The sequence below is a fragment of the Balaenoptera ricei genome, chromosome 15, assembly GCF_028023285.1.
Source record: "Balaenoptera ricei isolate mBalRic1 chromosome 15, mBalRic1.hap2, whole genome shotgun sequence".
Lineage (NCBI taxonomy): Eukaryota > Metazoa > Chordata > Mammalia > Artiodactyla > Balaenopteridae > Balaenoptera > Balaenoptera ricei.
The window spans coordinates 45,394,779-45,420,704 of record NC_082653.1 but is presented as its reverse complement, the minus strand read 5'-3'; the positions used below and the strand labels follow the sequence as shown (position 1 = coordinate 45,420,704).

The 25,926-nt window shown below is 47.0% G+C and overlaps 1 protein-coding gene across 1 annotated transcript in view; it reads right to left on the bottom strand.

The window, feature by feature from the left end:
* The window catches only part of NAPB (NSF attachment protein beta), a 39,668-nt gene extending 29,988 nt beyond the window's left edge, over positions 1–9,680 (bottom strand). The window contains exon 1 of the mRNA XM_059897673.1: positions 9,522–9,680. Coding sequence (XP_059753656.1) covers positions 9,522–9,619 — 98 coding nt within the window. The 5' untranslated portion in view covers positions 9,620–9,680. The remainder of the gene's footprint in view (positions 1–9,521) is intronic.
* Between the last annotated feature and the right edge of the window lie 16,246 nt (positions 9,681–25,926).

The following is a 25,926-nucleotide window of genomic DNA, read 5'->3' as shown; positions in this document are numbered from 1 at the left end:
CAACTGTAGGCTAATGGAAGTGTTCTGAGCATGTTTAAGGAAGGCCAGGCTAAGCTATCATGTTCGGTAGGTTAGGTGTATTAAATACATTTTCAACTTATGAGGGGTTTATCAGAACATAACCCCACTGTAAGCGGAGGAAGAATAACTGAACCTCTCCGATACACACACACCCTGGATAAAGGGGTAAGTAGAACACCCTCTCTGAGTGGCACATAGGTAGGTAATGGATTTTTTCCAGGGCAGACAAAATACTAGATGCCTAAGTAAGGAAACCGAGCGAAGGGTATTAAAAAAGATTCATAGCATAAAGGTAGCCAGTAAAATAAAATTACAAAATTTCCTAAATAAAAAGCAAAGGAAAGAGATCACGTGAAGAAAAACTGCAAATAAAACATAATACGGTTGACCCTTGAACAGTGCGGGAGGTTGGTGCGCTGACCCTGGTGCAGCCAGCCCTCCAAACACGCAGTCCCCCGCCCGCACCCTCATATTCCACAGATCGGGCAGCACCGCAGTACCTACTACTGAAAAAAACCTGCGTGTAAGTGGACCCACGCAGTTCCAACCCATGTTGTTCAAGGGTCAGCTGTCCATAACAAATATAACAAAATGACAGAATTAAAAATCATCCATATGCCAGTCATACCAATAATGTAAATGTGCTGAAGATTTTTAGATTTGCTCACAAATCTAAACAAACAAAGCCCAACTCTGTGCTCAATATGACAGACACAACTAAAATAAAGCTATTCTGAAAGCCTCAAGATAAAGAGCTGGTCGGGAGTTTGCCAAATATGTCGACCTGCGTTTGTTAGAGTTGTTGCAACAAGAAATATCCCCCAGTCTTCCCAAAGCTTCTCTCTCTCTCACTCTACCTTGTGCTGGTTGTGACTCTGCTGGCTCTTTCTCTGTGGGTCTTCTCTCTGTTCTGGAATGTGGCCCCCATCGGGTGTACTCCTCTCATGACGGAAGCACAGATGACCCCTGCAGCTTCTGCTCTCACTTCCTACCTCAAAGTCAGTCCCGGCCACCTTGCCTGGACTCAGGCCACTGCGCCTGGACTCAACGGGGAGGGGAGGTGCCCTCTCCCTGGGGCGAGGCAGCACAGGCCACATGGCAACAGGCATCAGGTATAATCCTCTTACCTAACACAGCTCTAAAACAGGCAAACACAAGTAACAAGAAAGCAGGGATTGCTGGCATCAGACAAGGTAGAATTTGGGCTCAAAAGTATCAAATGAAATAAAGAAATTCACTTCATAATGCTAAAGATACAATTCAAATGAAATTATATTAATTGTGAATATCTATGTACCAAAACCTGGCAGCCACCTTTCTACAGCAGAAATTACAGTAATCCTAAAAGCCAAAACAATCTTGAGAAGGAAAAACAAAACTGGAGGGCTCATACTTCCTGATTTCAAAACTTACTACAAAGCTACAGTACTCAAAACAATGTGGTAGAGGCATAAAAAAAGACATATAGACCAACAGACTAGAGAACCCATGAATAAATCTTTGCATATATGGACAAATGATTTTTGACAAGGGTGCCAAAATATTCAACAGGGGAAAGACAGTCTTTACAACAAACGGTGCTGGGAAAACCGGATACTGACTTGCAAAAGAATAAAGTTGGACCCTTACCTATCACCTTACACAAAAATTAACTCAAAATGGATCAAGGACCTAAATGTGATACTTAAAAAACAACAAAAAAGTCTTAGAAGAAAATAGCAAAAGCTTCATGACACTGGATTTGTCAATGATATCTTGGATATGACACTAAAGGCACAGGTTAGAAAAGAAAAATAGACAAATTGCATTTCATGAAAATTAAGAAAATTTTATGCATCACAGACACTATTCACAGAGTAAAAAGGCACCATACAGAACGGGAGAAAATATGTGCAAATCACATACCTGATAAAGGATTAATATCCAGAATATAAAGAGAACTCCTAAAACTCAACAATAACAAAAAAACAAACCAATTCAAAAATGGGCAAAGGACTTGAATAGACATTTCTCCAAAAAAGATATATGAATGGCCAACAGGCATATGAAAAGATGCTCAACATCACTAATCATTAGGGAAATGCAAATCAAAGCCACAATGAGATATCATCTCACACCTGTTAGAATGGCCATTAATTTAAAAAACAACAAACAGAAAATAACAAGTGCTGACAAGCATGTTCAGAAATTAGAACCTGTGTGCACTGTTGGTGGGAATGTAAAATGGTACAGCTACTGTGGAAAAACAGTATGGCAGTTCCTCAAAAAATTAAAAGTAGAATTACCATATAATCCAGCAATTTCATTTTGGGGTATATACCCAAGAGAATGAAAAGCGGGGTCTTGAAGAGATATTTGTACAATCATGTTCATAGCAGCATTATTCACAATAGCTAAAACGTGGAGGCAATCCTAGTGTTCATTAATGAATGAATGGATTAGCAAAATGTGGTATATGCATACGACAGAATATTATTCAGCCTTATAAAGGAAAGAAATTCTGAAATATGCTACAATATGGATGAATCTTGAGGACATTATGCTAGGTGAAATAAGCCAATCACAAAAACACAAATACTGTATGATTCCACTTATATGAGGTACTCAGCACAGCTGAAATCATGAAGAAAGTATACGGTGGCTTCCAGGGGCTGGGGGAGCAGAGAATGGGGAGTTATTAATGCATATAGAGTTTCAGTTTTACAAGATGACAAGAGTTATGGGATGGTGGTGATGGCTGCACAACAATATGAATGTACTTTAATACTACTGAACTCTACACTTAAAAATGGCTAAGATGGTAAATGTTATGAGTATTTTACAATAAAAAAAAGAAAAAAAATTACAATAGATCCAAGAAGACAGAAATACACTCATAAAAGGAGATATTAATATACCCCTTTTAGTCCAAAACAGGTCAAGTGGACAAAAAATATAGATATGAAAGACCTAGAAAACATAATCAGTAACCAGACCTCAGGGATCTCTAGCAAGTCATACACTCTGAAAAGAGAAAACCCACTTCTTCTTAAGGGCACATGGACCATGCATGAACACCAATCACACATTAGGTGGCAAAGAAAACCTCAGTACGTTCTCTAATCATAATGAAATGAAGCTAGAAATTAATAATATACAAAAAAGGTCCTTCTACCTGGAACAAAACCCTCAAAGAACTCCTGGGTCAAAGATGAAACAAATTAAAATAAAACCACTATATACCAGTATCTATGGGATGCAATTAAAACAGTAATACAGTTTTAAAGGAAAATTCATCCATGAATAGTTGGATCCATATAAATAAAATAGAAATAATGAATTAAATACCACCCCTCACCCCCCAAAAAAGCCAAGGGAAAAGAACGAAAGAAAGTAATAAAGGCAAGAGAGAAATTAATAAGGTAGAAAACAAGAAACTAGTAAAACTCATAAGTCAAAATATCAGTTGTTTAAAGAAAAAGAATCAAGACAAAAAAGGGACAAGCACTAACACATAAGAAGTAAAAAGAGGGAAATAACTGCTGCAATAACATTTTAAAAGTCATAAAAGACTACTTTGCACAACTCTGCAAATAAATTTTAAAACTTGGATGAAATGAATAATTTCTTTGTAAAATACAATTTACCAAAACTGACCTCAGCAGAGATAGAAAGTTTAAACATTATAAATTCCAGAGGGAGAAAAGAGAAAGTTATCAAAGAAATACCCACCAAAAAGCCCAAGATGATTTCACTGTAAGAGGATTCTATTTAAAAATCCAAAGACCAGAGCATGGGAAAAAAGAAAAACTTACAAATTCTTTTTATGAGAGTACCTGTGACATGAGTGCCTGTGACATCAATACTTCAATCTGAGAAAAACTATACACAAAAGAATTGTAAATAAAAGAATTTGATGTAAAATATTTAAAAACAGAATCCCACAGTAAAAATAATACATTATAATCCAGAGGGGTTATTCAAGGGATGCAAGCAGAGTTCAGTATGAGGCTATCCATTAGTTAATATACTAATAACTAAGAAAAAAAGTCACGCTTACCTGACAGTTATTGAAAAGGCCCTCATTCAATCCCTAATGAAAACACCCATTAAAACCGAATTGGAAGATACTTCCTTACTGTGAAAAACATATTTTAACCCAAGAAAGAATTAATCTATTATTTGTTAGATTTTAATTAAATTACCATTACTTACGATAAGCTCTATTCAAATACAGACGTGATTAACACTCTGAGATTCTATTTTCAAAGTCTCCTTACTGTGCACTCACAAGCATCACTAACTGAAAATTCTTAAGGTACGGAAGTTTTACCCATTTTATCATCTAATCAAATAAATGTAAAGTGAAAGCATAAAAATAGATTACAGAGTCGCCTTTAACTAGGATGATCCTCCGTCCTGGTTGCGGGGACACTCCTAGGATATACCCGTTTTCTTCGCAACTCAAAAATATCCCAGTTTGGACATGATACTCACGGCCACTCTGTAACTCACAGAAATAGGGAAATATCTGAAAAATTTTTAAAGCAGAATTATAAATTTAAATGTTACTTACATATAAAAGATAATATTTGGAGATTGAGAATTAACTAAAAACAAGAGGTGAAGGAGAAAATGCACTGCCACATAAGCTATGTGGCAGGATCGACAAATATTATCTAAAATTAATAAATCTGGTAGTAGAAGTATTCTAAAATTACTTAGACTTATGGCAATAACCATCAAAAGAATCAAAAAGAAAGTTAAATGGTTACTTCTGCTGAGTAAGATTTAGGAGAGTGAGGACTCAGGGAAAATTTTACTTTTCAACTGAAACCCTTCTGTACTCCTTGCATTTTCCTACCATATATGGATTTACTACAAACACATATTCAAGAAAACAGAAGAAAGTGACGTGAACTCCCCCGCTCTTTGTTACCTTTGCTCTTGAAACTACACAAAAGAGTACAAGAAAACAAATCAACATCTGTATCTGCATTCACCATAGTCCACGCGCGCCTGCCATAGCCACATGCTGCGCGAAGCGCTGGGCCAAAGCCACCAACTAAGGCAGACGCCCCAGGACCTTACATCCTAGAGCCACAGGCCACCACAGTCCTCCCTACTTCTTGTAAAGGACTCTGCACCTCGCAGGGCTCACAAGAATGAGAGAATATATGGTGAACACTGCAAAAATGCAGACAGAAAAAGGCCTATCTTGTGAGAGTTTATCACTTGATATGCAAACTGTAACTTGACATTGACACTCAAATTAGGAAACCAAATGATTGTAAGTAACAGTAATATAGCTCTGTGCAGCTTAATAAGCATTCTGATACCTCATTCAATCCTTACAACTCTGACAAGTAAATTCTTTCCCTCTGCCCATTCAAAAGCCGAAAAAACAGAAGCTCTGAATATGATTTACCTGGCCAGGATCACCAAGCTAGTAAACTAGAATCTATATTTGGTCTTCTTACATATAATAGTATATATTATTATGGCTCATACATAATATACCTTATATAATATATAATTATTCAATATATAGGTTATTCTGTTTTTTTCTTTTTTTGGGGCTGTGTTGGGTCGTCATTGCTGCGCACAGGCTTTCTCTAGTTGCGGCGAGCGGGGGCTACTCTTCGTTTGCGTGTGTGGGCTTCTCATTGTGGTGGCTTCTCTTGTTGCAGAGCATGGGCTCTAAGTGCGCGGGCTTCAGTAGTTGTGGCGTGCGGGCTCAGTAGTTGTGGCTTGAGGGCCCTAGAGCACAGCACAGGCTCAGTAGTTGTGGCACATGGGCTTAGTTGCTCCGCGGCGTGTGGGATCTTCCCGGACCAGGGCTCGAACCCGTGTCCCCTGCATTGGCAGGCGGATTCTTCACCACTGTGCCACCAGGGAAGTCCTCTATTTCTTATTACATAGGAAATAAAGAGTAAATATACATATATATTTCTTATACTATACTACCTGTCTCTGAGTAAATCTGAGCTTAATGTTTTTTTTAAAAGTTTAATCTGCATTTGAATATCTACTGTAACTGAGGCAGACCTAAATGCTTTATAAATACTTTCACATGCCCCCACCATATTTTGGCAAAATTTAAACACAATCTTTGCCAAAATAAAGCTGAGTGAAGAATACTGATAATGGCCTATAATGCTTAAGAAATATTCCCAATTTTCACAACTAGCTAAGAAATTATAAACTTACAGTTATTTCAAGATAACCCTACAGGGCCTTTCATTAAATTTACTTCAACACTGCCAGATTTACAGCTCCTTATAAGCTTTGAGACTGGGGAACATTCAAGAGCCCGAGAAGGAAGCATTAACCATCCAGAACATCTTCCCACGGTCAGCCTTAAGCCACTCTCTCCATGTGCACTGGGCAGTGTACCCAGTGTGGTCTCCTATAACAAGAGAAATGCAAAGCTATCTTGCTGTCAGACCCAGGTCAGCTAACCATCATACCAGTAGTTAAGATGCTAAATTAAAATTTGAAATTAACTACAAAGTTCAATAACTCATCTCTGGAAACAAATGAAACCAAAACACAACTCTTTTGGTGGTAATTTTGCTATACTAAGCTCAGTCAGCAAAAGAATAAGTTTTAATTTCATTCCACAACTACAAAAACACATCACTGTTTAACTGGCAGTCAAACAGAAAGACAGACCACCACGACAGTGGCTTCTTGTGATGGCTGCATCCCTCAGCAGCTCCCTTCCTGCAGGGGGACGCGGGGAAGGAACACTGACATCTTGCAGACAAGCCTAGACTTGTGACTTACACACAGAAGAATGCATGACTGACTTTTTCTCAGGAATACACAATGCATATTTTCATCTAATTTTACTGAAAGCAACAAAAAAGGAAGAGCTACAGAACAGTAGTGAGAATACAGCATTGCCACAAAACCAGCGTGGGTGGTGGATCAACACTGAGTGAAGGGGACCCACTTCTAACAGGTTTTAACCTGCAGCTGGGATAATGAGTCCGTGGTGTGACACATCTGCAGTAAAGTACACTGAGCACCTTGTAATGGCTGCCACAGCCCCAAACAGCATCACCCTGCCCCCTTTAAAGCACTGTCAGCCCTTAAACAGATGGGCTCGGTGATACTGGTGATACTCATGCAGGTATGTTTTGTTAATTAAGGAGCCTGACATGAAGATAGATTACACTGTGGTTTAAATAAAGGAAAACAAGTAGATGGGAAAATTCTCTGGCTAAGGGAGTGGGGGCAGGGTGGAGTAACATACATCCCGGCTTAGAAGGGTGATGACAGGTGCAAGTGATGCTAGATGTAACATCAGATTCTGAACGACTGAAACTGATACAGAATTTGTCTTCCCACTGTCACTGAGAGAGAAACTAGGCCTGGTTTTTGGCTTCAAAGAATTATGTAACGCTATTAAACCTCACAGAACTCTGAGTACCCTCTCCCCCAAGTTTTTCTGGAGCCAAGTATTACTAAAAACACAGTCTTCCACAGTATAAATAACCCTTACATGGTGCAAAGCTCTTTCAAATACTTTATTTCATTAAAAGACCAATGATACAGTCCAAAAGGTCTTTGGGTCCGAAATCCTGCTTTGATCTGTCTGGCTGCTTCCTTGATAAATAACTGGGCCTGAAAATTTTGATGAAGATACTAATTAATATTTCATAATCCCCATCTTCAATGACTCTAAATGTTTTACAAGCATATACTCAAAAAACCCTCACTCACTATGAGATATACTTCTCTTACCCTCGTTTCATAGCCGAGGAAACTGAGGCACAGAGGGGCTAAGGAACTTGCCCGAGGTCCCAAAGCGAGGATAATAAACTGACCTACTGGATCCACGTCAGACCTAGGATGCAATGACTTTCAAGCAAACTGAGTGTGAATGGTGAGGATGAAGTCTTCCTATAGAGCCTGCCAATGAAACAGGTGATCAACAGCCAAGGAGAAGAAAGGCAAAAGGCCTTTTTAAAATCCCTTAAGGATTACTGATTCAAGACCTGGCCTACTTTCACGAAAACAATAACGCAACACCTCTTCACAGAAAGGAGCACGCCCCTGAGAAGCATCAAGTGCTCTCCGGCTTTTTTCCTCTGCCAATTACAGATTCTCTTCCAGGGAAGCACATCTGGACTTGAAACGCTGTGCCATTACGATCACCTCCCAGCTTGAGGTGCTATGACATTACATTTTATATAAATAAACTGTAATTGTTTTGCGAACAACCAGAGAAAGGAGCTGTTGTTTGGTGTTAGCATCAAGTATTAGGCAGTGCTCCTTATGTATTGCCATAACTTTTAAAGGGGAACAAATTTATAATTCACTGCTACAATGCAGACCACACATCACATGAGAAATTTAGAAACCAGCTGGGATAAGTGCCCCGAGAGATTTTTGAGGACAGGAACCCTTACCTTTCTGCATCTTTGCACCCTACACTACGTGCACTGCATGAAACCTGCATAGGAGCATTTCCTGGAGATTATCAACAACGGTAAAGTATTACCAAAAGACCGAAGGTGGCAAGACTAGCAAATTCCAAACCGATTTTGTACAGAAATAAAACTGCGTCTAATAATGCAACAGTTAAATACGGATCCCCGGTCCTTCTCAGAATAAAAACATGCTCTGGGTGTTGGCCGAGGACCTTTCACTTCCAAAAGGAAAAAGAGTAAACCACCACGAACTTTCTGCCTCTCTCATCCTAAACAGCTGAATCATTCACATATTCAACCGCCCAGAATTCTTCCAAGGACTGTCGATGCAGGCTCTGCTTTTTGGGAAGTCCGAATTTAAGACCTTCCCTAGGAGAGCACAGAAGAATTATAGGAAATGAACGGGATTCCCAAATGACGCAGACTTAGAGGAGTTGCGTTATCCCTAATCCAACAGGAGGCCCTGGGTATCACATCAATCTCCAGTGAAGGAAAGACACCAGTTTGAGAAAACGTACTCATTCCTCCCACGGATATTTATTAAACCTGTACTTGGCGCAAGGCGCACGGGCACCGGGTAGTGGAATGCGGCTGCCGCGGCCCCACCGCCAGCCCGACGCCCCCCACAGACCGCGGGCCAGGCGCTGGGGCTGGGGGTCCGGGACCCGCCGCTCCCCGGTGCCTCACGCCCGCACGGGTCTCCCGAGCTACGTCGGTTCACTCGTGGCGAAATAACAAACCGGTGTGGCCGCCGCGGGAAGGGTCACGCACACCAGCGCGGCCGGTGGGACTCCGCACCCGCGCGGGGGGGGGGGGGGAGCCTCCGAGGGTCCTAGGGGATCCCTGGAGGGCGCCTGGGGGCCCCTGGAGCGCCGTGGGGTTCCAGGGGGTGGGTGGGGAGCGCTCCGGGGGTTCCAGGAGATCCCTGGAGGGCAGGTGGGCGACTCCGAGGGTCCTAGGAGGTCCCTGGAGAGTGGGGGGGGGGGCCCTGGGGCGTTCTGGGGGGCCCCGAGGGAAGTGGGGGGACCGCCGGCCAAGGACGGAGACCCCCGCTCAGGGCACGCGCGGTCCGGCGCTCACCCAAAGAGCCCTCGGAGAAAGGAGTGGGAGGCCTTGACTCGCTTCTCGGCCTCCGCCATTAGTTGCACCGCCTCTCGCTCCTTCCCCGCGTTGTCCATGTCGCCAGCCGCGACCGCCGCCACAACCTCCTCTCCGGGTCGGACGCGCCTCCCGCGCCTCCCGGTCTTCTCGCAGCAGCGGGGCGCGCAGCCTGTCGGGAGTTGCAGTCCAGGCCGCGCCCGGGCCGTCCTCTCGCAGCGGCGGGGCGCGGAGGCGCGCCGTGCAACCTGTCGGGAGTTGTAGTCCAGGCCGCACTCTGGCGGCGGGAGCGAGCGAGGCGTCCACTACCATACCCAGAAGGCCGCAGAGCCCGCGGGCGTCGAGGGCCTGGAGGTGGGGGTCCTGACCCTCTGTAGGGCCCTCTGCGAAGGGGAACGTTAATCTTTTAAGGATGTGGGGAACGGAAAAGAGCCCGTGGCTTCCAGAGAAGACCGCCTCAAGCTCAAGCATCACGTTGGATCAGGAGTCTCTGCCCAGCACGACCGTGGCCAGGGGATGGACAGGGACGCGGGGACAACGGGGTGGATGAGGACACGGCGGGTGGCAGGCTGGAAAGCTTCACTGCCCGCGAATTCCGCGAGCGTGATGTAAGGCGGCCAGGGACGCAGCTGAAATAATCTTGCGATGCTCCGCCCACCCACCCTCCAGCTCCAGCAGCAGGAGGAACCACGTTTATCTTCAGAGCAAGGCATTTAAGAAGGAAACGTTTGCCCCAATATAAATTCAGAGTTGGGGCTTCCCTGGTGGTGCAGTGGTTAAGAATCTGCCAGCCAATGCAGGGGACACGGGTACTAAGCCCTGGTCTGGGAAGATCCCACATGCTGTGGAGCAACTAAGCCTGTGGACCACAACTACTGAGCCTGCGCTCTAGAGCCCGCGAGCCACAACTACTGGAGCCCGCGCGCCTAGAGCCCATGCTCCGCAACAAGAGAAGCCACCGCAACAAGAAGCCCGTGCACCACAAGGAAGAGTAGCCCCCACTAGACGCAACTAGAGAAAGCTTGCGTGCAGCAAAGAAGACCCAACGCAGCCAAAGATAAATAAATAAATAAAATTTTTTTTTAAAAAAATTCAGAGTTGTTTTTCAGTCTCCGCATATTGTAGCTTTCTGTCGGTCCTCTTCCTTGGTTAAAGAAGACTTGCATATATGGGATATGTGCATAATCCTCTGTTTTTATTGACTGAATTCTTTTCAATGGATGTGAGCCATTGAGCTCTCTTATTCTTTACATAATGCTGGCCATAGTGTGGAGTGGGTCTCCTGGGACACAGTTCTGCCTGTCAGGAATTTATAATCTCCTAGGAGAAGTAGCTGTAGATAGATGCTACCCTGTGCCAACGATTTCCAGGCCTGTCCTGGAAGGTCAGAGGGAGTTATTTTTTAATGCAGAGTCTAGACCATTTACATTTGGCAATGCTAAAGCAGAGGTGGTGAAGCAAATATGAAAATCGCTGCCAAATGAGAACTTGAGACAGTTTCAAACTATTAATAAATACACTGTGGGCACTGGCACACAAAATACATCTAAGCAAATGAAGCCTGAACTGGGAGAGCAAGGCAAGAAGGGCCAAACTCCTAATAAGAAAGGTCACTAAAGCGTATGTCACAGAGTCCCTGAAGTGCAGCCACTCTAGAGACGGAAGGAAGCCTCAGATCCTCAGGCAGAGTTTATTTTACTACATGCATTATTCTAACTTCAAAAAGTTAATCTGGAGCAGTATTGGTGAAGAAGGAAGCAGGAAATTAGAGGAAGTAAATGCAGGAGTAAAGAGAAAAACTGCAAAAAGTGGACACGAGCAGTCGAGAAGCAGAGCAGTCTGTGGGGATTTGGTGGAGGGTGCAACTTGAAAACTCCCAGTGCAGCGTGAGTGTGTTGATTAAAGCAGTTCCCAAAGGATGTTCAAGAAATACTGATCCCTAAGCCCCTCGCTCTTTGTATTGGCATCTTGTGGAGCTGGAGTCTAGGAAGTGTACGTTTAAGAAAGAACACCACTATTCTGAAGCATGCAATTCTAGATTCTCAAATCTGTAGTCAGCAGAGAAGGAGGCAGGATGGACCGCCTCCTCTAAACCAGAACTTGCCGTGATGGGTGGCAGGGGGACATCTGGACAGTTTTGATGTTTCTGGGTATTTCACTCAGTCTCTTCTTTCTCACGGGCACTCCCAGCCTTCCCCCCAGACCACACCCCCGTGGGAAAAAACTTCAAACCTTCATTGTTGTGTCAAGTGCGTGTTTTCTTTTCCCGGCGGCAGGGCAGAGGGACAGACGTCTCAGAATGAGCACTGACCAGAGGGACGGAGGCGGGATCCTCAAAGCAGGAGGGAGGAGCTGTAGTGGACCAAGGAGGCGGCGAGGCCCTGGAGTAGATCCGAAGGAGCCGTGGCCCGCACCTGTGCCAGCCAGGACGGTGGCCACTTAAATTTAGATCAGATGATATGAAATGAAATGTAAATTTCACCCCTCAGTCAGGCCACATTTCAACTGCTGAACAGCCACATGTAGCTAGTGGCTGCCATTTTATCACTGCACAGAGTTCTAGTGGACAACACTGGCCTGTGCATACCTTGCCTTTCGGCAGCTCTGGACACTTCGAAGAAAAGAGGAAGACGGCTTCAGAGCTTCTGAGAAGATGGAGCTGGAAAAGAGGAGCTTCACCCCGAACGAGACGGAACCAGGCAGAAGCTGCAGGCCTATCCCTGTGAGCAGGCCAGGTGACAGACACACAGGAGTAGATGGAATGGCGTGTCCACCCACCCACCTGAGAGGTGGTCTGCAAAGGCAGACACAGGCCCTGTGACAGCTGCAGCTCTAGGAAAGGCGGGTCAGGACGTGACCCACATGGGAATCCAGGTGTGGTGTCTGCATGTGCTCGCAGAGGGGCTGCAGCATGGGGGTCCCGTGTGGAGCCAGCAGCTGCGGGGGCAGCGGGCGCCCTTGCGGCCTGCATCAGGGTGCCTCTGACTGCTCAGTGGCCAGGCGGCAGCTGCCAGGTACAGCTTACCTAGTGTCACCCTCTGTTCCAAAGTCAGTAGGAAACTTCCGACGGTGACTAGCACTTAATCTTCCTGTGCCTGCAGCTCCCACCTGCCGGCACCTGCAATTCTCCTGACAGTTCTCTCTGGCCTTCCAGCCTGCTCTGATTGGATGCTGCGGGAGGCAAGGGGGAGGTAATTAACCTCATGAACAGGGGAATTCACGCCCCTTTGCCTCCTGGGAGCAGCCCTCAATCAGCGACTGTTAGAAGTTGGAGGATAAAATACCCCTCTGGTGGGACAGCTGAGGAATGTTCTACATTCTCCCCCGAGGCGCTCAGTGGGAATGAGCCCCTGTTGCCGAAAGGAGAAGGTAGCTTGTTCGGTGCCCGCCCTGCATTGGCTTCCTTCCCTGCCCTGTCCCCACACCCCTACTGGCGCTGCCTAGTGGTGTCACCTCCCCACAAACTGCTCTCACTAGAATCCTTGTCTCGAGGTCTGCTTCTGGGAGGACACCAGTCTGGACGGGGAGAGTGTGTGCTGAGGACCAGTAGGTGCGTTCCGGCCCCCGTGCTCATTGCAAGTTCATCAGCCGAGCTTCTCACCTGTGGGTCACTGCAGACGCAGGGCTCTGGTTCCCACTTCCAACGTGGTATAAAACCACAACAGCCATTTGTCACTGTCATCCCCCGTGGTCGAGGCGCTGCCTGGGATGTCTGGCGTCTCACTCGGGGTCTGTCAGTGAGGGTGTAGCTGGAGCTGGGGTTGACTCTTCCCACTCACCTGGTGCCGGGGGTGGGAAGACTCATGTGGCCCCTCGCAGGCTCTCTCTGGACTCACGTGGTGGCCAAAGAGCCAAAGGTGCTGGGGGCCGGGACCCAGGCAGCAGCCCCATCACCTTTAACCTAGTCTCCAAAGTTTCCAGGCATCACTTCCGTTTCCCGGAAGGAAATCACTCACCCGTGTTCAAGGGGAGGGTCTCAAAGGCTTTGCAGACATGTTAAAACCTCCACAGTTAGGTTTCAGGGAGCCAGCCCCCACCCTGGTCCACTCTGGTTGTGCTGACAAAGCCGGGAAGCGGGAGCCCCCAAGCTGGGAGCCGCCCTTGCCTCCAAGGGCCCTGGAGCCCTGACAGGCTCTGCCCCGTCTTCAGCTGCCTCCTCCAAGGACATCTCGGCCTCGCTTCCATCTGCAGCATGAGTGGCTCAGAGGCAGCCAGTCAAAGCCAGGCCCCATCCACTGCTCCCCTTTAGAAAGAGGGAAAAAGGAAGCCATTCCAGAAGGCCCTTCATCCAAAAGCATCCAAGTAACGAAATCAGGACAACGAATGTTCTCTGTTCTTGTTGATGAGGTTGGGCTTCTGTACTTTTTGCAGCATTAAGGATAGAATTTAATTACTTTATTTCCAGTGGTTCTTTTCATTTTCCTCAAGGACTTGCAAAACGCAAGAGCAATTGAATGGGGAGCTTCAGAGGAATCATTGGATCTGTGTTTTTTTATTACAATTGTTTTTACTTTTCAAAACAACATTTGGGTATGTGTATGTTTGAGACATTTCACACCATGTCAAAATTTCTAGAAATATTCCCAAAGGCGGCTTTGTTAATATTATTTAACATTTCCTTAAGAAATTATTTTATAAAATTTAGAACAAGGAATTAGAAAAGGTAAAATTAATTTAATACACAATATCTGTTATAGGAAACATAGAAAATCTTAAAATAAATACTCATGAAAAAATAGTATTGTTGTTAATGTTATTCTTCTAATTAATCTATATGAAACTCTAAAACGTGTTTTGAAATTAGCTTGATGCTTTTAAATATGGTAAATAGGCATAAAAACAAAGATGACACAACTTTTATTCATATGATATGTTCAAAGACCTCTCTTCTTTCAGCTTAATATAATTCTTTTCAAAGTTATGGTTCTGAGCTACAGGTACAATGGCTTAAAGGGAAAAAATAGTTTATTTCCTGGACTGTTCTGATATCCTTTCACATTATCTTTTTAATGGAATTTGTTTATTTTAATATTTATTTATTTATTTATTTGACTGCACTGAGTCTTAGTTCCCTGACCAGGGATCGAACCCGTGACCCCTGCATTGGGCGTACAGAGTCTTAACCACTGGACCACCAGGGAAGTCCCTCCTTTCACATTATTATTTAATGCCACATTAAATGAAATTTTAGGAAAAAAATTTTCACCCATATTTCTACCTACCTGAGACTTTCTTTTTCACAAATATGTTTTCCTATCAAATCTTTATCTTTTACACTGCTATATTTAAAATGGATGACCAACAAGGACCTACCGTATAGCACAGGGACCTCTGTTCGATATTATGTAACAACCTAAATGGGAAAATATATAAGTAAGTCACTTTGCTGTACACCTGAAACTATCACGACATTATTAATCAACTATACTCTAATATAAAATAGAGTTAAAAAATAAATAAAATAAAATAAATATTTTAAATATCTTTTAAGCCTACAAATATGCAGGAATTATTAGGGTGTATATTTGTATTTTGTTTAGGAAAGAAGCATTTTCTACATTGCTACAAGTCTTTGTAATTGATTGTTCATGGGTAATAGTTCACTGCACTGAATTTAACATATCCGTTCCCCATTGTGGCATATTTGGGTTTTGTCACATTTGGCTATTACCAAAACACTCAGGGCCGTCCCAAAGTGCAAGAAGCGTTTTCCCAGCAGCGGTCACGTGGACTCAGCTTCTCTAAGGTGTGGTGTCAGCCCCTCTTCACACTCCGCCCCTCTGTACTGGTGACGGGATCCGGAAACACTGGTGATGCTTGTTGCCCACGGATTCTGTGCCTGCAACTGTGCCAATTCCCTAACATTTATTTGTAACCAAAATCAACACCCAGGGCACTTTTGCGGTCATTTGCAGACGTGTGCAGAGCAGGAGATATTGGCGTGCTCGATGCACACGAGGACGAGTCCACACGCTGGTCTCGTATTGTAAATGACTGTCCTTCTCGTAGTCTATTTAGTGCCACATCTTTCACATTTTGTACTTTCTGTCGGCGATTTCGCTATTTAAACCGGCCCCCGAGCATGGTGCTGAAGTGCTATCTAGCGTCCTTAGGGGAGAAGGCGGGCCATGCCCTCCAGAGGAAACACGTCTGTTGGATAAGCTTCGTTCAGGCACGAGTTACAGGGCTGTTGGCTGTGAGTCCCTGTTAATGAGTCAACGAGATGTCAAATAAAACGATATATTTCATATACAAGATGGTGACATACTGATGGGTGACCAGACACTCACGGGAAGCAAACCTATGTTACTCTGGGATGGCGATGGTTCGGTCTTTGTTAATTTAGGGTATGTGCTGACTTTACAGAACGGAACTACCTCGAATGATGAAAATCAACTACATTAGGAGGGTATCTGGTAAAGACAATGAAATGAAGTCAGATCAGGGAATCTCTCTTTCCCACTCCCTAAAAGAAATGGATAAAGTAAAAATCTAGCAACTCTTCCTGAGAATTAAGACAGAGAAATCTCCCTGTGTCAGATCACGTTGCCCCCAGCCCCACTCACCACCCATCTGTGAGGTGCTGTCTGTCCTGTGGTGCTGACCTGTACGGACTCCATCAATGGGGCCCTGACCTCTGACTTCCTGTTGTGTCTGGCCAAAAAGGTGCCCAGCCTGTGGTGGAGGGCAGAAGGAAAGGGACATCCCCCGACCAGGTGGCCAGCTGAGGCTCCCCTCATCTCGTAGCAAATGATGGCCCTATGCCCTGGGCTCCCTTGCCCTTGCAGCATTGTAGATCACCCCATAAATAAGCCCCCCTATTGCTAGTGTATCCTATTTACTGCTGGGACCCTGACAGACACACTCCCCAGCTCTTTGTCTGAAGACATTATAACCTTGAAACCCAGACCAGAAAAGGTCAGTGTGAGAAAGGACAATTTTGGGCCAGTCTCTCTTAGGAACATGAACACAAAAATTTTAAACAAACATTAGCAAGCACACCATGCAAAAAAATCTTGATGGTTATGGACATAAATGTGAAATGCTAAACTTTAAGAAGTTTTAAGTGAAAATACAGGAAAGAAGCTTTATGACCTTGATTTCCTAAATAAACATCGAAACTGCAAACCATAAGAGAAAAAATCGATATTCACTCCCTTAAGATGAAAGATTTATTTTCACCAACTTTGCATGACTCCGACAGAAAGACAAAACCACAACCCAGAAAAAGATATTTGCAGCACATTTGCCCTCAGATAATTATTATTAAGGGTAAAGAAATTCTACAAATCAATGGAAGACCAACAACCAAATAGAAAACATGGGCAAAGGACTTAAAGAACTGAAGGTTACAACAAAGTCTGGGTCCTCTTCAGCTTTTGCTGCTCACTGCCTCAGGAGGACAGTAGTTTGTTCATAGAAAACCAGAAAGACAGCAGGGAAGTAGCCAGTGGCCTGCAGGGCCTGGGTGCCTTTTCTTTGCTTTCAGGATGGGGCCTGATGGCTGTTTAAGTGGAGTAGCCTGCTTAGGAATTGGTAAACCAACATTGCAGGATTATGGACACCGTCTGCAGAAAAGCAATGTGACAAAGGACAACGGCGTGTGACAAACCCGCCACCCTCGGTCCCCAGGTGGAAGCCCCATGGAGACAGAATGCCAGCCCCTGTGACCTCTCTGACCTTCTGAGTCCCATGGTTTCTCAGGTGTCCTAGTCTGGAAAAAGCAAACGTCCGCTGGGCCTTTTGAGGTGGTGCCAGCTCCAAGCCATCTGGAGCTCCGCCTCGTCACTGCTGGCTCTCTGCTGCTGGCCTGCTCCCCGGGGCCAGCAGGCCTCTCCAGTCGGGGTTAGCCACGTCCTTCTGCTGCAGCCCAGGGATCAGGGCTGCCGCTGGCGGCTGGCAGTGTCCCCTGCAGCCTCCGCCGGGAGCGTGCGGGACAGCCACCCCTCCATCCCGGGGCTGCTCCCTGCTGGGCTCTCTTTGAAGGGTTTCTGGTGGCAGGGTGAGCCTCAAATAGATTGGCTTCCTGCCTGGGTTACATCCAGGTCAGCAGCCAGGCCAGATCAGGACTATTTAGGGGACAAGGCGGAGCTTATCAGACACAAACACGAACAAAACAAAACAAAAAGACGGTGGAGAGAAGAACCCAGAGGAAGCCAGCCTGCTGTTTGCAAGGGCTCATTTGTTCCCCCAGATAGAGGAGAAGAGGCTCGGGGGCAGACGCAGGTCCCTAAGAGAGCGTGACACTGTGACCCGTGTCCCAGGCCCAGGCCGGCAGTGGCAGAGGGATGGAGGGAGGGAATGGCCAGAAGCCTGGGGCCAGTCCACCTGCCTCACCTCCTCCTTCTTATTAAAACAGCTGAAGCCCTGACCCAGGCACCATGCTGGCACTTCTGTACCTTTTATCATTTAACTTTCACAGTCTGCTTCCTATGACACCGATTTTACAGGCTCAGAAACAGACTCAGGAGGTAAAGCAATGGCCAAGCCACAGTGGCGAGGCTGCCCCACCTCAGCCCCTGCTGGGCAGCGCCCCCCTTCACAGCAGCCCAGGACACACAGCGAGACCAGACTGACCACTGACCAGCCCGGATGTCTGGACCCAGCCTGGCTGGGCAGGGGATGCTCTACCTGGCAACCTGTCCTGGAGCATGCCGGGCGCCCTAGGGCATGGGTTCCCACCTGCTACATGACCTCCAGGTCCCCCCCCCCCCACTTTGGGGAGCAATGGCACCCCACTTCAGATGTCCAGACAGAGCGTAACACGACGAGCAGAGGTTTTGACCAGGGTGATCTGTGCTGGCCCTGAGAACTTCATGGGACCAGGGCAGCAGGGGTGGGGGACACAGCAATGACCAAGGTAGGACCAGGCAGTGGGTTAAAAGCCACAGCCAGGAAACTCCTGTCTCCAGACCCCAGCCTCACAAGCAGAGCCTTTCTGCTGAGTGCGAAGGCAGTTTCATTTCCTGCTTATCTTCCCTTGGGAGCAGCTGATAAAGAAATCCCAAGCCTGGTTGGCAACAGCAAAACGAGGAAGTTGTGCAGCTCACAGAGGGGCCCCCCTTGGATCCCTGCTACCTGACCCACACACAACCAGCCAAGGGCTCATCTGAGATGAATCCCATCCTCTTGCCACCGTGACTGGTGCAGCCATGGCTCTGCTACCAGGTTCAGCCTGTGAGTCAGGAGGTCAGGTTTGTTGGACTCTTGGGAAAGATGCTTCCTCTTTCTTAAGAACCAACTATTGTCTTCCTCTGGGTGGCATGGCAGCAGACGAGAAGGTAGCCTGGGTCCAGGCAGGTGGAAGAGGCCAAGGTACAGACCTCACTCTTCTCATCCTTGCCCCGCAAGGCTCTGCAGGGGCAGCCCTTTCCCACTCAGTGGCCCGGGTACCAGTCATGAAAAGGGGTGGTGGCAGGAGGGGGACTCCAGTCTGAGTGTCTGTTCCACAGGAAGCTCTGTGCTTATTCCTGCCCACCCTTCATCCATCCATCCATCCACCCGCCCACCCACTCACTCATCCATCCATCCATCCATCCATCCACCCAACTGTCCATCCATCCTTCTATCCATCCACCTGCCCACCCACTCACTCATCCATCCATCCATCCCTCCATCCACCCAACTGTCCATCCATCCTCCTATCCATCCATCTGTCCATCCATCCACCTGTCCTTCCATCCACCTGTCCACTTACTCATTCATCCATCTGTCCATGCATCCGTCCATCCATCTGTTCATCCATCCATCTGTCCTTCCATCCACCTCTCCACCCACCCACTCATCCATCCATCCAAACTGCTCTTTTGAGGTATAATTGACATACAGTGAACTCACATATTTAAACTCACACTTTGATGAGCTTTGACATACGAATCTCCCCTGAGATCATCTGTACAATCCATAAAAATGAACACATCTACCCCCCAAAGTTTCCTCATGCCCCTTTGCATTCCCTCCTTCCCACCCCTTGTTCCATGGACATACACAGGCCCCATATTTCCATGCTATAACCAGGCCATATTTTCCCCTTCTTCTATTGACAAGAACAGGGTTCCCATTTTTCACTTTTCATGAACATAATCAACGAATGTACCCTTATTCCATGGAAATAGTCAGGCTCCCTATTTTCCTCTTACCCCTTGGCTGTAACCAAGCAACATATTTTCCTATTATTCCATGGAAATAAATACGTCCTCTATTTTCCCCTTGTTCTGTGGACATGATTGGGCCAGATACGGAGCCAGGGCCTCTAGTTCCCTGTTAGTTATTTCATGGACATAACCAAGTTCCCTATTGTGAGATAATAGAAAATATACATACTGGTGTCTGCCCCTGGTTCCTGGCACAGGGCTCCTGGAACCCCATAACTTCCTGGGTGATGGGGTGTCTTCTGTTCTAATGATGTGACTCTGGGTGGCTTCTGGATGGATGGAAGCTGGTCACCAGAAAGACCAAGCCATGGTTGGAAGCTTGGGATTTTTAGCCCTACCTCTGCTTTCTTTTGAGAAGGGAGAAGGGCTGAAAATGGAGTTCGATCATGCCTACCTGATGAAGCTGCCATAAAATCCCGAAAGTATGGGATACAGAGACTATCGGGGTTGGTGCACACATGGAGGTGCTGGGAGAGTGGTGCCTGGGCGGGGCGTGGAAGCTCCGTACCCCTCTGCACACACCTGCCCTACGTGTCTCTTGCATCTGGATGGTTGTCTGTATCCTTTATCCTTATATCCTTTTATAATAAACTGGTAAACCTAAGTAAATGGTTCCCTGAGTTCTGTAAGCCTCACTAGCAAATTAATCGAACCCGAGGAGGGGGTCATGGTGACCTCCGATCTCCAGCCGGTCAGTCAGAAGCACAGGTGACGAACTGGACTTGCGGTTGTCCTAGAAGTGTGGGGCGGGGGGCGTCTTGCAGGCCTGAACCCTTACCCTGTGGGGTCTGATGCCATCTCCAGGTAGGTGGTGTCAGAATGGAGTTGAATTGTAGGACGTCCAGCCAGTGTCACAGGGAGTTGCTTGTTGTGGGGAAAACACCCACCTATTTGGGAACCAGAAGTGTCAGAAGATGTGTTTAGTGGGAGTAGTAAAGGAGATTCATGGGAAACAAAGACACAGTCGGGGAGAAATGGGTTTTTCCTACACAGGTGGAAAGCTGAGCTTTTCCTTTATACCGATTTTCCCCTTTCCCGTAGAAACGTCCAGAGACCCTCCTTTCCCTAATCCCATGGGTATGCCCAGGTTCCCTGTTTGCCCTGTTAATGGATGTGATCAGGCCCCTTCCTCTGACTTCATGGACTTGCCCAGGCCGTGGGTTCCCCCTTATTCCCCGGACATAGCCGCGTCTTCTCTTTTCTTCTCACTGCTGGACACCAAGGGCTCCACTGTCCCATGACTCCACGAAGCAATCAGGCCTCATACTCTCCCTTTCTATGCATTTTATCAGTCTCAATATTTTTCTCCTAATTTGTGGACAGAGGCCCCTATTCCCACCGTATTTCATGGACATGACAGGCCCACGGTTTCCCCTTATTTTATGGACGTTAAGTTGTTGCCTTCCCCCGCAGCGTGTTCCAGCTATTTTCCCTTATCCCATGATCTTAACCAAGCCCCTGTTTCCCCTTCTACCGTGGACATGACCAAGGCCCCAGTTTCCCCCTCAACTATGGAAACAATCCGTCCTCTGTATTTTCCCTCTGATTCATGGATGGAGTACTGCTGCCTGATTCATCTTGCCCCGTGGATGTCATCCGGCCCCTATTCTTCCCTTTCCGTGGATGGGACCAGGATGCCATTTTCCCCTTAGTCCATGATCATGCCCTGCTGCATCCTTACTCCTGGGGAGAACCGTAGCCCTGCTTTTTCCTCATTCCACAGGCATGACCGGGACTCCTACTTTTCCCTTAGGTATAGAATTGATGGGGCCTCCTATTTCCTCCCATTTCCTCCTGTTTCCTCGGATGTGTTCATTCCCCTTCTCCCTTTCCTGGGGCGTGACCAGGGCCCCTGTCCTCCCCTTGTTCCATGGATATAATCAGCCTCCGATTTTCCCCTAGTCATCGTGTGATAGGCTAAATAACGTCCCTCCGCAAGATATTCACATCCTAACCCCAGGAACCTGTGAACATAATCTTAAACGGTAAAGAAGGACTTTGCAGAAGTGATGAAGTTCCAGATCTTGAGGTGGGCAGACATCCTGGATTCTCCAGTCTGGCTCTGAGTGTCGCCCCTCTATCCTCATAAGGGGGAGGCAGAGAGGAGCAGGGAGGCCACGTGACCACAGGGGCAGGGATTGGCGTGATGAGGCCACGAGCCAAGGACGTTGGCAGCCCCCAGAAGCTGGAGGAGCCAGGGAACAGATTCTTCCCTGGAACCTCTGGGGGAGGACAGGCCCCGCCGGCACCTTGATTCTGGTCCAGTGAAAATGACTTCAGACTTCTGGCCTCCAGAACTGCAAGAGAATACATTTCTATAGTTTTAATGCATCAATTTGGTGGTGCTGTGTTATAGTAGGCACAGAAACGAAAACACACGACCCTGTACTGTCAATTTTCTTCTTATACCATAGGCGCTTCAGTGGGTAGAACTGTGTTACCCCCCAAATATACGGCCATGTCCTGACCCCTAGTACCTGAGAATGGGAACTGACTTGGATACAGAGTCTTTACAGATCTAATGAAGTGAAGGATGTTAAGATGAGATTATATAAGACTGATATTCTTTTTTTTTTTTTATAAAATTTATTTATTTATTTATGGCTGCATTGGGTCTTCGTTGCTGCGTGGGCTTTCTCTAGTTGCGGTGAGCAGGGGCTACTCTTCATTGTGGTGCATGAGCTTCTCATTGCAGTGGCTTCTCTTATCACGGACCACAGGCTCCAGGTGCGTGGGCTTCAGTAGTTGTGACAGGCAGGCTCAGTCGTTGTGGCTCACGGGCTCTAGAGCGTGGGCTCAGTAGTTGTGGCGCACAGGCTTGGTTGCTCCGTGGCAGGTGGGATCTTCCCGGACCAGGGCTCGAACCCATGTCCCCTGCGCGGGCAGGCAGATTCTTAACCACTGTGCCACCAGGGAAGCCCCAAGACTGATGTTCTTATAGGAGAAAGATGAGACAGATTTGAGACCAAGGGAGGCAGGGGAGGCCATGTGAAGATGGAGGCGTGGATTGGAGTGACACTGCCATGAGCCCAAGAACTCCGGGAGTGACACGACAAGGCTTCTTTTAGTTTTATTCTATGGACATAGCCAGGGTCTATATTTTCCTCTCATTCCATGGAAATCACCAGAGTCCCATTTTCTCTTAATTTATGGGTGTCGCCAAGGCCCACAGTTCTTAAGCAGATCTATTTGGTGTGTGCGTTGCCCCGTGTTCACGGGTTTTCTAACACAGCTCACGGACGTCACCTTCCCCTCCTCAGGTCCACAGTCTGATGGCATGTCCAGGGTGGCTGTCCACCCAGACGTCCAGGGCAGGCTGAGCTGGTCCAGACCCAAGCATCTCGCACATCCCTCTCAGTCCTTCCGTATCTGTTTCATAATGGCACTCCGGCCGCCCAGGCTCAGGTATTCCAAAGCGGCCACCTCCCCCAGCTGGACAAGCCCTGCAAGGCCGTGGGGTCAGGGAGGACACCGTGGCAGGTCCTAGCAGGACTTTCATGCCAGAGGGTGGTCTGGATTCCAGGACACTTGGGGTCCGGCAGGCCACGGGCTTCGGCGTGTGGGTTCAGAGTCACAACAGACTAACATGGAGGGTGTTCTTGCCTGGCTTGAGAAACAGATTTCTCGCCTACGTTGATTGTCTCCACCCCAATCCAAGATTAGTCGTTTTCCCCGTTCTCATCTTACAGATGAGGAAACTGAGGCTGGGGAGACGAACCCAGCAAAAACCCAGGAGAGCCAGATTGCAAGGCCTGTGCCTCCCCCGCCATATCGTGCTGCTTCTCAAAGTCCAAGATCCTATTTATTTATTTTTGAACACTTTAACCTTTATTTTGAAATAATTTCGGACTTACAAAAAAGATTACAAGAATAGCATAGTGTACTCATATACCCTGTACCCCACTTCCCCTCATGCTAACATCCTGCATAACTCCAGGACAACGGTGGAAACCAGGGAGTTAACATTCTTACTAATGGAAGAAATGTTCACATATTGAGGTAAGAGGTAGTCATTCTGGCTTATACGTGAGTTGACTTGAATTTTCTGCTAATTAAAACAGCCTGTTTGTGGTCCATCAAACATACATTGCATATCTGCTTTAATCATTAAAGAAAAAGGCACGTTATCCAGAAGTAAATAATGCCTGAAGACAGAGATAAATGCCTTCCTCCCTGGGACGTCAATGCTGGGACTCCTTTGATGATAAGACTCCCTTCCCAGGTGCCAAGGCTGTACTGACTCTCTGTATGCATTCTGATCCAGGTTTTTTTTTTTTTTTTTTGAAACCTTGAAGGAATGTATCCCTGACTTGTTGATGTTCTTTGTTCTGACAAGATATAAAACTGTGCTGAAGACCATGCTTCTCCGAAGCGGTTCTTCAGAGTTATCTGAGAGGCTGAGTCCCAGGCTATAGTCCTCAGTTTGGCTCAGATAAAACTCTTTTCTCTTCCTATTACAGATTGGTTATTGATTATTTGTATCAGCAGTATTATGCTATTAATCTACAGACTTTATCCACATTTCATCAACTGTCCCACTAATGTTCTTCTGGAGCAGAACCCCATTCAGCATCCCACCTTAATGAGTGTTTTAAAAATAGGGAGCTTGGGCTTTCCTGGTGGCGCAGTGGTTGAGAATCTGCCTGCCAATGCAGGGGACACGGGTTCGAGCCCTGGTCTGGGAAGATCCCACATGCCGCGGAGCAACTAGGCCCGTGAGCCACAATTGCTGAGCCTGCACGTCTGGAGCCTGTGCTCCGCAACAAGAGAGGCCGCGATAGTGAGAGGCCTGCGCACCGCGATGAAGAGTGGCCCCCGCTTGCCGCAACTGGAGAAAGCCCTCGCACAGAAACGAAGACCCAACACAGCCATAAATAAATTAAAAAAAAAAAAAATACAAGGTGCTATAGAAGCACTTTAAAAAAAAAAAAAAAGGGAGCTCTTACAGGCTTCTGGGTGCAGGTGATGGGGTTCAGGACATGCTACCCCCAAATATGGCACCTTGGCTTATGGACTGTCTTAAGCTGGAGGAGTCTGAAAAAATGGCAGAAGCAGGAAGGTCACTCTGACCTCCCACTGGCCCTTCCTCCCTGAAACAGGAGATCAATGTCCCAAGTGAAAGGTCCCCTCTCTGCACATGAAGATAGAGGATGTCCTGGTAACCAGAGACGGGAAGGCAGGGCCAAGGAGACTGCTTAAACTAACTTGTTACCCCTTCACCACTGGGCACCCTGAGCCCAACCCCTTTGTCTTGGCAACTTCACAGATTTATTGTGTCCCTATCTACAAAGCATGAAAGCTCCCCGTTCTGGTCACTTCTCTGGGTCTTCATTCTCTTGTGAAGTCTCCCACGTACATGTCAAAGCCAGTAAAGTTTGTATACTTGTCTCCTGTTCATCTACCTTCTGTCAGTTTAATTCTTAGGCCCAGCCAGAGACCCAAAGAAGGGAGAGGACATTTCCCTTCCCTACACGGGCAACACCTAACCTTCAGGGGTCTGCAGGGTTAATTTCTGAATAAGGCCCACAGCTCATTCCTCCCTCACAGAAGGGCTGGGATTACCTCACAAAGTTCTGCTGGTGTCACACCAAGATGGTAAGAGCTGGCGCTGGGGTGCAGGCACAGTGCGATCCAGCAGGCTGAACTCTGTGGTGAGTGGGTGTCAGAGATCCAGTGTCTAGACGAAGCAAGGAATAGTGGATGGCCGGGCTAGACAGCTGGAACCCACTGTAGGTAATGAGGAATGTATCCCGTTCTGTGTCCCTGATTCCTTGCATCCCAGTTCAAACACTACCTTCTCCATGGCCTGCCCCGAGTCCCACCAATGGCCCTTCTCTGTCTGATACACCAGCTCTTCTTGCCTGTGGGGTCTGTTCTGGGGGCTTTTGTCCTCACTGGGTGTGAAGGTAACGAGAGGGTCTTGCCCGCCTTGGTGGGTGTTTGGAAATCACACTTGCCTCAATCACTGAAGAACCCAAGAGGCAAGAAAGGTGAACGAGCTAACAGCGGGTTGGGCAGCCGCGCGGGAAGACTTCCCCGGCGGGTCCTCCGGTCAAGTCATGGGCAGGCCCCGAAGGAAGGGGTTGGGGCCTCAGTCTCTGTTTTATGGCAGGCGGGCATCTCCTGGGGAAGCCTGCGTGGGTGACGGCTGCGGGGAGAGAGGGTGAGTGGACGAGGCTGGCACCTTTCTACCTGGAAGGCCCGGTGGAGAGGAGGCTTCTGAGGCCACAGAG